Source organism: Bos taurus, chromosome 23, assembly GCF_002263795.3.
Source record: "Bos taurus isolate L1 Dominette 01449 registration number 42190680 breed Hereford chromosome 23, ARS-UCD2.0, whole genome shotgun sequence".
In the NCBI taxonomy this organism is placed as follows: Eukaryota; Metazoa; Chordata; class Mammalia; order Artiodactyla; family Bovidae; genus Bos; species Bos taurus.
The window spans coordinates 6,327,134-6,345,114 of NC_037350.1; the positions used below are offsets into that span (position 1 = coordinate 6,327,134).

The following is a 17,981-nucleotide window of genomic DNA, read 5'->3' on the forward strand; positions in this document are numbered from 1 at the left end:
AGATAGAAAGTTTAACAACCTCCTCACATAAGTTCTACTTAGAAACAATTCTGCTTATCCAGTGTTTGTAAAACCAACTCATAAGATTAGTTGTAAGTGAAAGTTCTCTGTTTCCAATGATTGATCTCTTCTCACAGAAGGAATGAAGAAATTTCAAGACTATGTAGAGTCTCTTTTTATGTTATGCCATAGCTTTTGGTATAAAAAAATTTTAAATTAATCACAGCCACAAAAATCCCATTACCTTTTCAGCCATGTTTCCAAATAACTTCATTTTATATAACAAACTCACTAATTCATCCTGATTATCCTGTTAAAATCACAGGACTGTGATTTTGAGGGTCTCATCAGAAGAAAAGACTCTTCTCTCCAACTTCCTCAAGACCATGGCTTCTAATTAATTACCAAACATTCTATTGCATGAAGTCCTATCTTACCTAATATAAGTAATTCTAAAACTTGATTACTGAAAAACTAAGAAAAGTTCAAAGAGAAAGATTCTGAAGAGTCTAAGAATGTTTTTATTATATTTTTCTAATCAATGTACTAATAAGCATTTGCAATATATTTTTCAAATTTTATATTATCCTAAATTATACTAAAATAAAAATGTGGTACCATATTCTTATAAAATTCCCAGGAGAGGAGAATGCCTTTTGTAACATGTAAATGAAAAAGATTCATTTCTTGAGTTCCTCTTATTAATAAGTTAAAAAAAAAAAAGAGGGTATAAAGACATGAATAATTTTATGCAGAAAGAAAGGATGGATACCTGTCAAAATTTAGTCAACTTACTCAGAATAGGCCTTTTATTTTGCCTCTCACCCGTAAACCCCTAACAGGGGATAATACACTTCTCTAAGATGCCTGCAAATTATTTCAACCCCTTCATCCTCTCCCATTAATACCCTCTGTTCTGTTCTCTAGGTTTGTTACTGATGTACTCTAATTCCTTCTCTCTCAAGCCTGTTCTCTGTCCTCTCCTCCATTTATCTTCTAACCTGACCTTTCTTGATGCCTTTGCTTCAGAAACTTCTCTAAAAACACTGCTGACCGTGTTCTCTCATCCCCAGCTCTCTTCTGATTCCTTGAAACCCCCTCACCATACGCTTCCTTCCAAATCATTTCCAAAGCTTTCTCCTAGAAAAACTATCCTGAGCTCTGAATACATTCACAATAATCCCCATAACAGAGGATGCTTGCAATGTTCTGCTCTCATCAGGTGGATGATCCTTATCCTAAATCCACCCTTGGATCCTGCATAATAGAGATTATCAGTTATTTGAACAACCAATCTCTGTAATAGAGCTGCCTTGTCATTTTAGTAAGTCTAAAATTAACTGTTTCTCAACACTATTCACAATAACCAACATATGGAAATAACCTAGATGTCCTTCAACAGATGAATGGATAAAGAAGACGTGATACATATGTGAAATGGAATATTATTCAACCATAAAAAAGAATGAAATAACACCATCTGCAGCAACATGGATGCAACTAGAGATTATCATACTAAGCAAAGTAAGTCATAAAAAGAAAGACAATACCATATGGTATCACTTACACGTGGAATCTAAAATATGACACAAGTGTACTTAACTTCAAAATAGAAACAGACTCAGAGACAGAAAATAGACTTGTGGTTGCCAGGGGAGAAAGGTTTGGGGGAGAGATGAGTGGGAGACTGGGGTTAGCAGGTACAAAGCATTACATGCAGGATGGATAAACAAGAGCCAACTATATAGCACAGAGGACTATATTCAGTATCCTATGATAAACCACAAAGGAAAAGAATTTGCAAAAGTATATATATATATATATATGTGTGTGTGTGTGTGTATATAATTTAATCATTTTGTTGTACTGTAGAAATTAACAGCATTGTAAATAAACAATACTTCAATAAAAATTAACAAATAAAATTAACTGCTTCTGTGTATATTCAGTTTTTTCCCAGCGTGTCCATGGATTCTGAGACATCAGACTCCAAGCCAGAGTGCCTGATCTGCTGCCGCCTGATGTTCTGAATAGCGACGAAGATTTGAACCAGGTTGGTCCATATATACAGTTGTACTCTTTCCCCTCAACTGACACAGTCATACAAGGCAGAAACTTCTGATTCTCCCGTGTCCTCAAATGCAGTCCTTACGTTATAACAGCTAGGTCTCCCAACATACCTACTGCTCTGTCCTCTTCTCACAGATGGACATTCATAGTGCCATCAACACCTCCCCATACCTACCATGAACCGATTGTTCCTTCACAACAGAGCCCTTCTCTTATGACCCAGGCTCATCTCCCTCAACCCCTGCTAGTTTGCATTTTAGGTTTTAAAATTACTTTTTTAATCTCAACCTTTTGCAAGCACTGTCAACATTCTGTCTTGTTCTTTTGCAGATCCACTTGGCAAGTTGTTATTCTTAAATCAGTCCCACCAACTGTCCTTATGCTCCTAGATCTAGTTTACCTAAAGCCACTATTTTAAAAAATCTAATATAATCCTGTTGATTGGCAGGGCCACTGCACTTATTTATGAGTTTGTCCTGCATGAGGGTATCAACTGAGAGTGAGAAAGACGTTTCCTGAGTGAGGCAGAGGGGGTCCCTGTCTCTAGTTCACCCATGCGCTGGTAAGGCACTGTGGATGGGCACCAACATAAATGTAAGCTCTGTAAATCTCAGCAGGGCTGTGTACCACTCACCTTTTGTGTGGACTGTTTGGGATTTTTTTTCCCTCTCTTATATTTTGACCTCAGCTTCCTCTCCTGTTCTAAACAACAGCCTTCAACAAAGTTAACACTCTCCACAAACCCTTTTCCCAACACTACCCTCACTGTATTCAATAGATGACCTGCTGCTGCTGCTAAGTCACTTCAGTCGTGTCCAGCTCTGTGCGACCCCATAGATGGCAGCCCACCAGGCTCCCCCGTCCCTGGGATTCTCCAGGCAAGAACACTGGAGTGGGTTGCCATTTCCTGACCTAGGTTATTTTTATCCAAGGAAAACTGAGACTACCAGGAAAATTAAATTTTTCTAGAACTTTCTTTCTCCCCTTTCATTCATTCTATGGAAATATAATGGACTTTCCCTTTTTAAAATGCAAATTCCCCAGTGTGCTCTGCATTCCAGCAGCTTTTGTTTTCTCCAGGATCCCATTTCATCAGTCCCCCGCCCCCCCATAAGCTATGTATCCATCTTTTTTTTTTTTTTTTTTTTTTTACTGATTTGCTCATCCTAAAAGCAGAATACTTACAATCTTTAAAAAGTAATAACTATCATGTAGTGGACTGTAAAAATACCCACATTTTTCTACTCTTTTTATAAGAAAGGCAAAGTCCTTTTCTTCACTTACCCTTTAACCTCAACTGGCCATATGACTTGTTTTGACCAGTGGGTCATTAGCAAATGTAATATAAGACATATTGAATTTAAAAGCACTTGTGGATTGGTGCTTGCTGGCTTGCTGAGTGGACAGTATCACCTTGATGTAAATGAGCCCAGTTCCTCACTGGAAGAACTACAAGACCACATCTCAGTTAACCAGCCAGCAGCTGACCCAGAAGCCAACCGCAGGCACATCAAGAACCACAGTAAAGATCACCTGAGTCTGACCCAGATCTGTAGAACCACCCAGCTGAACACAGACAACTGTTGATCTGTACATTTTTTAGCTAAATTAATGATTGCTGTTTGAAAACACAATTTTGGCACAGTTCATTAAGCAGCAAAAGCTAACCGATAGAAGCGTGTGCACATACATGCACCAAGTTCTGTGGCATCCATAAACACCCTATTCACAGGTCCACATAGCTTTATTCTGAGTCACTTCTGAATCTATATCTTTGTGTTGATTTCCTTATTTCTTGTGGCCAACAAACCCTAAAGTAACTTCCCACAGAAGCCCTCATCGACTGCCTTCATAATCCCCTCTTCATTATAGATGGAAACTGTGACTTGCTTCTAGCTAATCGAACCTGGCAAAGGATTTTGCAGATGCATTTAAAGTTCCTAATCAGGTGACTTTAACTTAATCAAACAGGAGATGCTCCTGAGTAGGCATCACCTACTGCAATAGAGCCATCTGTTTCTTTAACTTTACCCTCTGTATTCCATTGCTTATGCTACATTATATTGCCTATAGCCGGAAATATACAGGAGAGCCCATTCTCAAGGCTCTTAATTTTAAAGGCATAACATTTCCCATTCTTAAAGAGATAAAACGTTGTGGAACAGAGAATAACATCTATTTTGTTGGCAGTCTATAGGAACATCATGACCTGACCTATATGGACAGCTGCAAGAACAAAGGATTCCAACACCAAGAAGTTTGCAACAACTAACCACACTTCCTTCCTTTTCACTATTGATTAAAAAAAAAAAAAAAACCTGAATACTAACTTGGGGAAGACAGTTCCTCGGAACAGTGGCTTGCCATCTTTTTGGTCTGCTCAGTTAAGTTCAGTTCACTTGCTCAGTCGTTTCTCATTCTTTGCGACCCCATGGACTATAGCATGCCAGGATTCCCTGTCCATCACCAACTCCTGCAGCTTGCTCAAATACACGTCCACCGAGTCAGTGATGCCATTCAACCATCTCATCCTCTGTAGTCCCCTTCTCTGCCTGCCTTCAATATTTCTCAGCATCAGAGTCTTTACCAATGAGGCAGTTCTTTGCATCAGGTGGCCAAAGTGTTGGAACTTCTGCTCCAGCATCAGTCCTTCCAAAGAATATTCAGGAATTATTTCATTTAGGATGGACTGGTTGGATCTCCTTGCAGTCCAAGGGACTCTCAAGAGTCTTCTCCAACACCACAGTTCAAAAGCATCAACTCTTCAGCGCTCAGCTTTCTTTATGGCCCAACTCTCACACCCATACATGACTACTGGAAAAACAATAACTTTGACTAGATGGACATTTGTTGGCAAAGTAATGTCTCTGCCTTGTAACATGCTGTCTAGCTTGGTCATAGCTTTTCTTTCAAGAAGCAATTGTCTTTTAATTTCATGGCTGCAGTCACAACCTGCAGTGATTTTGGAGCCCCCAAAAATAGTCTGTCACTGTTTCCATTGTTTCCCCATCTATTTGCCATGAAGTGATGGGACCAGATGCCATGATCTTAGCTTTTTGAAGGTTGAGTTTTAAGCCAGCTTTTCCACTCTGCTCTTTCACTTTCATCAAGAGGCTCTGTAGTTACTCTTCACTTTCTTCCATAAGGGTGGTGTCATCTGCATATCTGAGGTTATTGGTATTTCTCCTGGCAATTCTGATTCCAGCTTGTGCTTCATCCAGTCTGGCAATTCACATGATGTACTCTGCATATAAGTTAAATAAGCAGGGTGACAATTTATAGCCTTGATGTACTCTTCCCAATTTGGAACCATTCCACTGTTTCATGTCTGGTGCTAACTGTTGCTTCATGACCTGCATACAGATTTCTCAGGAGGCAGGTAAGATTGTCTGGTATTCCTATCTCTTGAAGAATTTTCCAGTTTGTTGTGATCCACACAGTCAAAGGCTTTGGCATAGTCAATAAAGCAGAAGTAGATATTTTTCTGCAACTCTCTTGCTTTTCGATGATGCAACGGATGTTGTCAATTTGATCTCTGGTTCCTCTGTCTTTTCTAAATCCAGCTTGAACATCTGGAAATTCTCAGTTAAGTTCAATACTGTTGAAGCCTCGCTTGGAGAATTTTGAGCATTACTTCACTAGCGTGTGTCATGAGTGCAACTGTGAGGTAGTTTGAACATTCTTTAGCATTGCCTTTCTTTGAGATTGGAATGAAAACTGACCTTTTCCAGACCTGTGGCCACTACCGAGTGTTTCAAATTTGTTCACATATTGAGTGCAGCACTTTAACAGCATCATCTTTTAGGATTTGAAACAGCTCAACTGGAACTCCATCACCTCCACTAGCTTTATTCATAGTGATGCTTCCTAAGACCCACTCGACTTCACATTCCAGGATGTCTGGCTCTAGGTGAGTGATCACACCATCGTGATTATCTGGGTCGTAAAGATGTTTTTTGTACAGTTCTTCTGTGTATTCTTGCCACCTCTTCTTAATATCTTCTGCTTCTGTTCGGCCCATACCATTTCTGTCCTTTATTGTGCCCATCTTTGCATGAAATGTCCCCTTGTTATCTCTAATTTTCTTGAAGAGATCTCTAGTCTTTCCTATTCTACTGTTTTCCTCTATTTTTCTGCATTGATCACCGAGGAAGACTTTCTTATCTCTCCTTGCTATTTTTGGAACTCTTCACTCAGATGGATATATCTTTCATTTTCTCCTTTGCTTTTCGTTTCTCTTCTTTTCTCAGCTATTTGCAAGGCCTCCTCAGACAGCCGTTTTGCCTTTTTTGCATTTCTTCCTCTTGAGGATGGTCTTGATCACAGTGTTACGAACCTCCATCCATAGCTCTTCAGGCACTCTATCAGATCTAATCCCTTGAATCTATTTCTCACTTCCACTGTATAATCATAGGGGATTTGATTTAGGTCGTACCTGAACTTTCTTCAATTTAAGTCTGGATTTGGCAATAAGGAGTTCATGATCTGAGCCACAGTCAGCTCCCAGTCTTGTTTTTGCTGACTGTATAGAGCTTTTCCATCTTTGGCTGCAAAGAATATAATCAATCAGATTTTGGTATTGACTGGTGATGTCCATGTGTAGACTCATATCTTGTGTTGTTGGAAGAGGTGTTTGCTATGACCAGTGCATTCTCTTGGCAAAACTCTGTTAGCCTTTGCCCTGCTTCATTTTGTACTCCAAGGCCAAACTTGCCTGTTACTCCAGGTATCTCTTGACTTCCTACTTTTGTATGCCAGTTCCCTATGTTGAAAAGGACATCTTTTTGTTTGTTTGTTTTTTGACGTTAGTTCTAGAAGGTCTTGTAGGTCTTCATAGATCTGTTCAACTTCACCGTCTTCAGCATTACTGGTCAGGGCATAGACTTGGATTACTGTGATATTGAATGGTTTGCCTTGGAAATGAACACAGATCATTCTGCTGTTTTTGAGATTGCACCCAAGTACTGCATTTCAGGCTTTTTTGTTGAGGGCTACTCCATTTCTTCTAAGGGATTCTTGCCCACAGTAGTAGATATAATGGTCATCTGAATTAAATTCATCCATCCAGTCCATTTTAGTTCTCTGATACCTAAAATGTTGATATTCACTCTTGCTATCTCCTGTTTGACCACTTCCAATTTACCTTGATTCATGGACCTAACATTTCTGGTTCTTATGCAGTATTGCTCTTTACAGCATCGGACTTCACTTCTATCACCAGTCACATCCACAACCGGGCATTGTTTTCACGTTGGCTCTGTCTCTTCATTCTTGCTGGAGTTATTTCTCCCCTCTCCTCCGGTAGCATATTGGGCACCTACCGACCTGGGGAGTTCCTGTTTCAGTGTCATATCTTTTTGCCTTTTCATACTGTTCATGGGGTTCTCAAGGCAAGAATATTGAAATGGTTTGCCATTCCTTTCTAAAGTGGGCCACATTTTGTCAGAACTCTCCACCACGACCCTTAGTCTGCTGGCTTTCTGAATAAAGTTGCTAGTTCATGTCCCAATAACTCTTCTCTCAATTTATTGACCTGATATATTGCAAGTAGTATGAGCTTGGACTTGGTAATACTAATCAAGTGGGCCCTTTAAAAGAGGTTCCAAGTGCTAGCAATCAAAGTAACAAACTCTCTCTATTGCCAGCTTTATGAAGCAAGCTGCCATGAATTCTACATCCTCAAGGGAATGAATTCTGCCAACAACACAGGGGAGTTTAGAGACAGACCCTTCCCTATAAAAGCCTGAAGATGAGAGGAACTTGACATCTCGGTTCCAAACTTGTAAGACCCAGCTCAGCTGTGCCCAGACCTCAGATCTACAAAAATCTGAAGAAAATAAATAGATGTTTTTTTTTTAAAGCCACTAAATTTATGATAATCTGTTATGCAACAATAGAAAAGTAATACTTTCCCCCTGATTCTTAACAGCTTTTACCCCATGCTCTTCCACAGAATCTGCCATCAGCAATGTTCAAAATGGTTTACTTTTTCCTTAAGCTCCACAGCCACTTGAATCCCTCATCTCTTCTGATTTCTCTACAGAATCTGGCTTCCAATCTTGTCCTCCTTTTCAAAACTGTTTATCTGTGGCCTGTATTTCATCACTCGCCTAGCGTATTTCCTTGGATATTTGATGAGCTCTTAGCTCCTTCTATTTCTACCCTTTCCTTGCGTGTCAGTACTTCCCTGGCTGTCCCCACTGCCTAGAATGCCCAGGCCCCAGTGGTCGGCCAAGAATACTTTGGCTCATCTTTCACATTTCAACGCAGACAAATGTGAACCCTTCCTGGTAGTCCAGGGCAATCTAGGCCTCCTCCTCTAGATGTGTCACTCTCCCTTGAACATATCACCTTTCGTTGTCATCGTTTTCAGGCTGCATCTGTTTTCCAAGCCCCTTGAAGGCAGGTACTATGTTTGTTTTTTTTTTTTAAGTTTACTTCCGTAGTGTCTAAGGCCTGGCATGTTACCTTCTTTCAGGTGAAGAAATAAATGTCCAGTGGGTTTAGGAAGGCCAGAGAGCAGGGTCATGGGAAAAGGAGGATCATTCATTCATTCATCAGACACTTTCTAAGCACCTATAGCGTCCCAGGCATAGGGGTTAGGTGATAGGGATGAGAAGGTGAGCAGATTTTTTGTCTTCACAGGGCTCAGAAATCTACTGGGGTAAGAGAGAGATAGAAAGGCTACTCTGATATAATGTGCCAATACGAACAGGGTATTTCAGTGTACAATAAAAGCCTACTACTGCTAAGTCACTTCAGTCGTGTCCGACTCTGTGCGACCCCATAGACGGCAGCCCACCAGGCTCCTCCATCCATGGGATTTTCCAGGCAAGAGTACTGGAGTGGGTTGCCATTGCCTTCTCCAAAATAAAGACCTAGGACTATAATAAAGGTTTCTATGTATAATGCCTGTCCAAATGATTTTCCAGACTCTCTTTTCCACAGACCCCTAAAATCCAGTCTCTTAATTACAATAATATGTGTGCCCATGTCCAAATTTCCCATAATTTGTTATAAGAACCTCCTCTATTTGACTACCATCAGTTCTTCTGATCTTATGTTTCATGTCCTTTCTTAAATTCTGACATTCAAACTGTGTTTGAACCAATATATAAAAAATTTCCCTCCACCCATGTTCCTTACCCTATGCCCCCGAACATGCTGCCATTTCTAACTTTTTTAAATACAGTGAGTCATTTCTGAGAATGTACCATGGGCCTAGGAACTATTCTAGCCTATACAGATGATCACATTCAATGCTCACAAGGAAGGTTGATAGAATCGCTCAAAGGAAGACACTAAAATTTACGATTTCAAGTCACTACCCAGATGGGCATGACTATAAGTTGCCTGTCTCATTTTTGCTTTTTCATACCCTCTCTCCAAAGCATGACCCCCCTTTCCTCACCACTTATCCACTCTTCAGCTTGATTTCAGCCCAGCACTGCACTCACACTGTTCCCATCAAGGTCATCCAATGACTTCCTATATTTATAGGAATTGTCTATTCCTATAAATGTCTATATTTAATGGACTTGGAGGGCCCTACTTTATTTGGCTTTGTTCTGTATTTTATTTGACTTGAATTATATTTATAATATTTTGTATTGTGTTACATGTTTTTTCATAAACCATGTTCTGGAATAATATTTGAATAGAAGGCAGCAGGCAGCCCTTCGGAGAAGAGCTGGTCAGATGCTGGACAACCTCATCCCCACTCCCAGAGGAGGTGTGTGTCCAAGCAGGTAACCAGGACGAAGCTCTAGGCTCACACCTGGGGCAGCAGAAGGGGTCCCGTGTTCCAGACTGAGACAGTGGCCAGGTCAGACCCCCACATGCCTGCCTCCATCCCCACAAATCTTCTAGTTTTACTAGTAGTCAAAGAAGAGAAAGCCCCTCCTTTCCTTGTAGGGGCCACACCTTCCCATAGAGGCCCCTAGGGCTTCAGCTCCACTTCTATCAGCTAAAGGCCTTCTGATCTTTCCCTTCCCTTTGATCTTGCCCTCTTGATCTCTTAGCTTCTAATCTTCTCTAAATCAATCAGGAGCAAATATTAACCTGACTTGGCAGAATTACTTGCTGCTGCACAGTAAGAAAATCTGGCAAGCAGCTAGCGAGTACGGAAGTACAGAGTTGGCGAGGAAAGCTGCCTGCTTCAGGTGGTCTCCTGACATCAAAGGCAGAGAACCGTGTGTTTCCTGTGTGATAATCCCATGTTCGTGCTGAAAACATGTCATGCTGCCAGAATGTTCTTTCACGGATTGGTATTCTGTGTTCCCAAATGGATGTAATTGATACCAGATTCACTTGAGCTTAATAAAGAAAACATTATTGAGATACCTTAAAATTACTGATTAATTCATGTTTGTATATTTTGCTATCTTGGCCCTGTTTATCATTTTTTGTTGTTGTTGTTGAAAGTCTCTTTAGCTTTCCCTGCATGAAACCCCCCTCTCTAACTTTTTCGGTTCCCTCTCAGCCTCCTTCTTTGCTTCTCATCTTTCACAGGTTCTGGATACTTTACTGTGTCCTATCTTGTATCCCGTGTCTTCCTATGCTGCATTCTTTCCATGAGTAAACAATTCCATTCTCATAGCTTCAGCTTATGTGGCCAATACCTCCAGTCTCCCATCTTCCGCCCATGTCCAGATTCATATTAGTATTCCCAGCCTCTTTCTAGACAGCATCATGCTGTACCATCAGGCAACTCAAATTCAACATCAAATGGCTCATCTCTTCCTATCCCCTCCCAAGACCTATTATTCTTTTCTCATTAATGCCAGCATTCATTCAATCTCCTTGGTTACAAATTTCAGTCATTGTTTATTTTTCTCCATGTATTGTCAAGGAGCAAATTCAGTTCATTCTATGCCACAAAGTCCCTCTTTTTGTTCCCATGGTCACTGTCTTTACTCCAGACTTTATCATAGGATTTTCAGATAAATCACTCTGTTTTCATGTATCCATATCCACCTCTCCTTTTAAGTCTAATCCTATCCAAATGTCATTTTCTCAACATTCAGAAAACGAAGATCATGGCATCCGGTCCCACCACTTCATGGGAAATAGATGGGGAAACAGTGGAAACAGTGTCAGACTTTATTTTTGGGGGCTCCAAAATCACTGCAGATGGTGACTGCAGCCATGAAATTAAAAGACACTTACTCCTTGGAAGGAAAGTTATGACCAACCTAGATACCATATTAAAAAGCAGAGACACTACTTTGCCAACAAAGGTCCGTCTAGTCAAGGCTATGGTTTTTCCTGTGGTCATGTATGGATGTGAGAGTTGGACTGTGAAAAAGGCTGAGCACCGAAGAACTGATGCTTTTGAACTGTGGTGTTGGAGAAGACTCTTGAGAGTCCCTTGGACTGCAAGGAGAATCAACCAGTCCATCCTGAAGGAGATCAGCCCTGGGATTTCTTTGGAAGGAATGATACTAAGGCTGAAACTCCAGTACTTTGGCCACTTCATGCGAAGAGTTGACTCATTGGAAAAGACTCTGATGCTGGGAGGGATTGGGGGCAGGAGGAGAAGGGGACGACAGAGGATGAGATGGCTGGATGGCATCACTGACTCGATGGACGTGAGTCTGAGTGAACTCCGGGAGTTGGTGATGGACAGGGAGGCCTGGCGTGCTGCAATTCGTGGGGTCGCAAAGAGTCGGACATGACTGAGTGACTAAACTGAACTGAACTGATCCCTGGATAAGACATTCTCAGAAGTCTACACCAACATTCCAGAAATTAACTTTCAAAATCATTCTGAATTTTATTTGAGAGGATTTTGATTCAACTGCAGATATAACTTTTTTACTTTTGACTTAATGCTTTAAAATTACAGTCTTTAATGATTTTTAACATAATGTACTTTTAATTTATTTTTTATTGAAGAATAATTGCTTTACAGAATTTTGTTGTTTTCTGTCAAACCTCAACATGAATCAGCCATAGGTATACATATGTCCCCTCCCTTTGAACCTCCCTTCCATCTCCCTCCCCACCCTACCCCTCTAGGTTGACACAGAGCCCCTGTTTGAGTTTCCTGAGAGTGAAAGTGAAAGCTTCTCAGTCATGTCCAACTCTTTGCGACCCCATGGACTATACAGTCCATGGAATTCTCCAGGCCAGAATACTGGAGTGGGTAGCCTATCCCTTCTCCAGGGGATCTTCCCAACCCAGGGACCAAACCCAAGTCTCCTGCATTGCAGGCAGATTCTTTACCAGCTGAGCCACCAGGGAAGCCCCTGAGTTTCCTGAGCCATACAGCAAATTCCCGTTGGCTATCTATATTACATATGGTAATAGAAGTTTCCAGGTTACTCTTTCCATCCATCTCACCCTCTCCTCCCCTCTCCCCAAGTCCATAAGTCTATTTTCTATGTGTGTTTCTCCATTGTTGCCCTGTAAATAAATTCTTCAGAGCCATTTTTCTAGATTCTGTATATGTATGTTAGAATATGATATTTATCTTTCTCTTTCTGACTCACTTCACTCTGTATAATAGGTTCTAGGTTCATCCACCTCACCAGAACTGACTCAAATGTGTTCCTTTTATGGCTGGGTAATATTTCAATGTGTATATGTACCACTTCCTTAAAAATCTAGGAGTAAAACCACCATATGACCCAGCAATCCCACTCCTAGGCATATACCCTGAAGAAACCAAAACTGAAAAAGACACAGGTAACCCATTGTTCACTGCAGCACTATTTACAGTAGCTGGAACATGGATGCGACCTAGATGTCCATCGACAGATGAATAGATAACATAAGTACTTTTACCGAAACATGCCACTTCAGCAGAAATATTTGGAACACAAAATACGCTCAACCCAATATTTATACTGACTATGTTCAAGGTGATATAGTAGCCACTGTAGGGAACAAAGTGCTTAATAAAAATGGATTCAAGGTGAACGTTCCTTTTAAACACTTTACAATCTGCTAGGCAAGATAAGGCATGAACCTAAATAGTTACATACATATTGCAATAGGATCATTGTTATAGAAGATTTACAGAAAAAGCTACTAGAATTATCTTGAAGGAGCATTTGCTTTCACTGAAGGAACCAAAGCGGGCTTCATAAAGGAGTTAATATCTGAGCAAGGACTTCAAAGATATGAACTTTGAAATATTTCTGTTTTTTATATACCATTTGAACCTCATGTATATGCAAGACACTCCAGAAAGTGCTACAGATACAGAAATGAACAAGAGACAGACTTTCCCTTGACTTCAAATTGTCCTCAGTCTAGCAAGAAAGATAAAATCCATTATTAGAATCAGGTGAAAAGGAATTATATTGGAGATTTTCTAAAAATACTACAAACTACAAGGAAAATTACAAAGATGTAGGAAAGAAACTAAGTCCTCTTCAAAGGGAATGTCTCTTGGAAACGGTGTTGCTTGGGCCTGGCTTAGAGTTTCAGGTAGCTGAGGTTACATGAGGATGGGCTGGGAAGAGAGCAGCATCACACACAGAAGGGTCAAGGGTCAGGGGTGCAAGGGTGTGATGCGTGAACTGTGATGACAGTTCAGGAGTGCTGAAGAACAGAAGCATGAGATGCGGATAGAAAGTGACCTCAAGGCTAGGTAATAGGTTAAAGGCCACACTAGGCATTAGGTACGTATTTTTAGGAATAACTTCATAAATTACACAATACACGGATTCATTTTTACCAAGGAGACCAGAAATATACTTAATCAACTGCCTCTCTGATTGAAAAACTGATGTTGTTGGCATCAGGTAATCCAATCATGGGATAATCTTTAGGCTTTTTACATTAAGCTTCAACTACTGGCTACACTGGGCATCCCTCAGAGCTCAGTCGGTAAAGAATCTGCCTCAGTGCAGGAGACCTGGGTTCGATTCCCGGGCCGGGAGGACCCCCTGGAAAAGGGTATGGCAACCCACTCCAGTATTCCTGCCTGGAGAGTCCCCATGGACAGAGGAACCTGGCAGGCCACACCCCATGGAGTCATGAGTGGACACAACTGATGGACTGAACCACCACGGGCTACACCAGCTTCTCTGGTGGCTTAGATGGTAAAGAATCTGCCTGCAGTGAGGGAGACCCGGGTTCAATCCCTAGGTCAGGAAGATTCCCTGGAGAAAGGAATGGCAACTCATCCCAGTATTCTTGCCTGGAAAATTCCATGGACAAGATGGGCTATAGTCCGTGGGGTCACAAAAAGTTGGACACAACTGAGCAACTACCACTAACACACATTGGCTACATTCAGCTTCTCAGACTGCCTTCTCTGATGTGCTGGCCTCTTCTGTTTAGTTTACATTTGTCAGTAACAGTCATCTTATTTTTATTTCATGATATCTACTAATGGATTATTATAGGAAATGGAATCCAAGACAATGGCTATTCACAAACACTTTAGGACCCAGGTTTCCTCCACCTGGAGTAATCATAATACTCAGCCACCACTAATGAATTAGGCTGAGCTATGCCTTTTCATTTGGAGCTTTGATAACTGTAACCTACTTTTAACTAACTTATTTTGGCCCCCTGAAAAAGATCCCAAATGTGTATTTTTGTCTCTAGTTTGCCCTCTATATATTAGGTAACATAAAAACAAAATAAATGACCAACTCAGCAGTAGAAATACAGTAGTTGAGGAAAAGGATAAATTAAAAATCTAAATATTGCTTCATTAAGAATGTTTTTCCTTATTTATCTTATTTATACTTGGTATCATCATGTTTGTGTGTTCTTCAAAAGTCCACATTAAACTATTCTCCACTGACTATGGAAGCTTCTACATCATCAACTTGCTTCTTTCATCATCTTTACTGAGGCAAGAAAGAAATGTTTAAGCCTATCTCTACTTACTGGGAATATGTTTAATTAGATTATTAGAATTTTTCCAATAACTAGGTAAGAATAAAGTTCAAGAGGAAATAAATGTTTTAGTCCAATAGGCTGGACAGTGGTACCGCAGTGAGAATCTTTTATCACCCAAAGATGCTATGAGTATACTGGATGCTTTAAGTGACATAAATACATCATCAGGAAGTCAAGAAGGCTCCAAAAATAAAGATGTGGCACCAGAGATTTAAAAAGTGCCTGCCCTACAGTCTTGCAGAGGTCCTAGTACTACCAAAAGGCCAACTCACCAATAAAAATGTTCTCCCAGCTACTTTAGGAAGCTTGCAAATACCTGGTTTAGAAGACTCTAAACAGGACACCGTGACACTGACTCATGCTCATTGTCACAGAGAGTTCTTCATTGATTCATTTTTCACTCCCAAAGCCAAGCCAGCCTCTGCATTCCTGACATTCTCTGCTTTGTCAAAGTCTGATAACTTCCTGACAACAAATAACCATTCTATTTTTGTTTTCCCTTCAAAATTCCCCCTTCCTCCTCCTTCTTTCCTGTCATCACAGATAATGGGTCTCCTACTGTATCAAAGACTCTCCACTTAAAAGGAACCATTCGATCTTGCTGCTAAATTTTGTGGTGGGATCAAACTGAAAAATTCTTAAAGAGATGGGAATACCAGACCACCTGGTCTCCCTCCTGAGAAATCTGTATGCAGGTCAAGAAGCAACAGTTAGAACTGGACATAGAACAACAGACTGGTTCCAAATCGGGAAAAGAGTATTTCAAGACTGTATATTGTCACCCTGCTTATTTAACTTATATGAAGAACACATCATGTGAAATGTCAGGCTGGATGGAGCACAAGCTGGAATCACAAGCACAAGATTGCCAGGAGAAATATCAATAACCTCAGATCTGCAGATGACATCACCCTTATGGCAGAAAGTGAAGAGGATCTAAAGAGCCTCTTGATGAAAGTGAAAGAGAGTGAAAAAGTTGGCTTAAAACTCAACATTCAGAAAACTAAAATCATGGCATCTGGTCCCATCACTTCATGGCAAATAGATGGGGAAACAATGTAAACAGTCATGGACTTTAATTTTTTGGGCTCCGAAGTCACTGCAGATGGTGACTGCAGCCATGAAATTAAAAGATGCTTACTGCTTGGAAGAAAAGCTACAACCAAGCTAGACAGCATATTAAAAAGCAGAGATATTACTTCGCCAACAAAGATCTGTCTAGTCAAGGCTATGGTTTTTCCAGTAGTCATGTATGGATGTAAGAGCTGGACTATAAAGAAAGCTGAGCACTGAAGAATTGATGCTTTTGAACTGTGGTGTTGGAGAAGACTCTTGAGAGTCCCTTGGACTGCAAGGAGATCCAATCTGTCCATCCTAAAGGAAATCAGTCCTGAATGTTCATTGGAAGAACTGATGTTGAAGCTGAAACTCCAATACTTTGGCCACCTGATGCAAAGAACTGACTCACTGGAAAAGACCCTGATGCTGGGAAAGATTGAAAGAGGAGGAGAAGAGGATGACAGACATGAGATGGTTGGATGGCATCACCGACTCAATGGACATGAGTTGGAGTAAGTTCCAGGAGTTGATGACGGACAGGGAGGTCTGGCGTGCTGTGGTTCATGGGGTCGCAGAGTCGGACACAACTGAGCGACTGAACTGCCTGACTTCTGCCCAGATCACTGAGGCCAGCCCTGCTTATGGTGGTTTCCAGGAACACAGTCAATATTTCTCTTAAGACACAGAGGAGGAAACGATTTTCCTTACATACTCTTGTTCCTAGTGTATCCTTTTACTCCTCTTTTACTAGTTTAAAAGTCACATATCTACATGTCAAATCTAGTTGATATCTGTATGTCATATCATAACTCATCTTTGAAATGTGCCTCTTGATGCACCCAGCCTAACAAGCACTCTAAGAAATTCCCTTTACTGACCTTATTCAAGCATTTTCAAAAGGAAGAGTTAATATTCACCCAAATCCACCCCAGCTAAGCATTTTACATGTTCTCTTCAACCAATTCACAGTACAATTTATCCAATCCTTAGGAATTTATTATCTTCATTTACACTGTGATGATTTGTGATCTTTGGATTTTAGTTTTTTAATGTTTTTTTTTCCTTGAGAGTTTTGTATGCCTTGATCCCTTCAGTAAACAGAAGGCCTTTGCAAACAAGGAATATGAAACATTTTTTTCTTACTGACAAGAAGAGAAACCTACCTGCCCGTGTCTTTGCTGAGAAGCCATCGCCTGAGGCCGTTCAGGATGCGACGGGGCCTGGAGGTCCGCCCCTCGAGTTTTGGGGCGCACCGCATCAGAGGCCAGACTGGAGGAGATGGCGAGAGATGCGGGCCGAGCGGCCGGGGGGCCTGTCCCCACCGGGGGTCCCTGGTCACCTTTTCTGCCCGGGACTTCCTCCTCCCCCTCAGAGTCCACAATAAAGACATATTCCGCTTTGAAGAGGTCACTTTGCTGCATTCCTTGAGGTTTCTTCTCTTTAGATTCCCTTCCTTGGGAAGCCTTGTCCTCAGCCTCTGAAGGGCAAGTCAGTGCTCCTCGTTCTCTCTCCTGTTGGCGCCCAACGTTCAAGGTGAAGTACTCACTGGAATCAAACTGCAATAAATGCAGAAACATAAAAGAGTTGATGTTGCTTTGATAAATGCTTCTTTTCTACATGTACTCTTAAACACTTAACCTGCTCATATTCTTCAAGGACAAAAGGTTTTACAAATATACCCCCAAATCAAGTTGGCATAGGAGAGTTTGGGTTGAAGTTAATGGCTTACTTTTAATAACTCACTTGTATGTCATGCTCCAAACCTAAGTGATTTAGGACTCAGAATTAACGTCAACAAACAAACATGCTTTCAAATAAATTTTGATATGACTTTGTAGAAAGAGAGGATGAGGGCAATGTCTTCCATAAAGACATTCACAAAACACATGGGAACTGGTCAGTCATGGGCTTAGTTAATAGTCAGCAAAACTTGTATAGCCTGCATAAGCTGGGGGTGGGAAATGAAATCCCATTGAAAGGTTCTAAAA

The 17,981-nt window shown here is 40.9% G+C and overlaps 1 protein-coding gene across 25 annotated transcripts in view; it reads right to left on the reverse strand.

Annotated features, from left to right (window-relative positions):
• The window catches only part of MLIP (muscular LMNA interacting protein), a 294,647-nt gene that overhangs the window by 129,712 nt on the left and 146,954 nt on the right, over positions 1-17,981 (reverse strand). For all 25 annotated transcript variants that reach the window (XM_059880529.1, XM_059880531.1, XM_024983829.2 and 22 more), the window contains one exon: positions 17,157-17,549. In XM_059880529.1, the coding sequence (XP_059736512.1) occupies positions 17,157-17,414 (258 nt within the window). In that variant the 5' untranslated portion in view covers positions 17,415-17,549. The remainder of the gene's footprint in view (positions 1-17,156; positions 17,550-17,981) is intronic.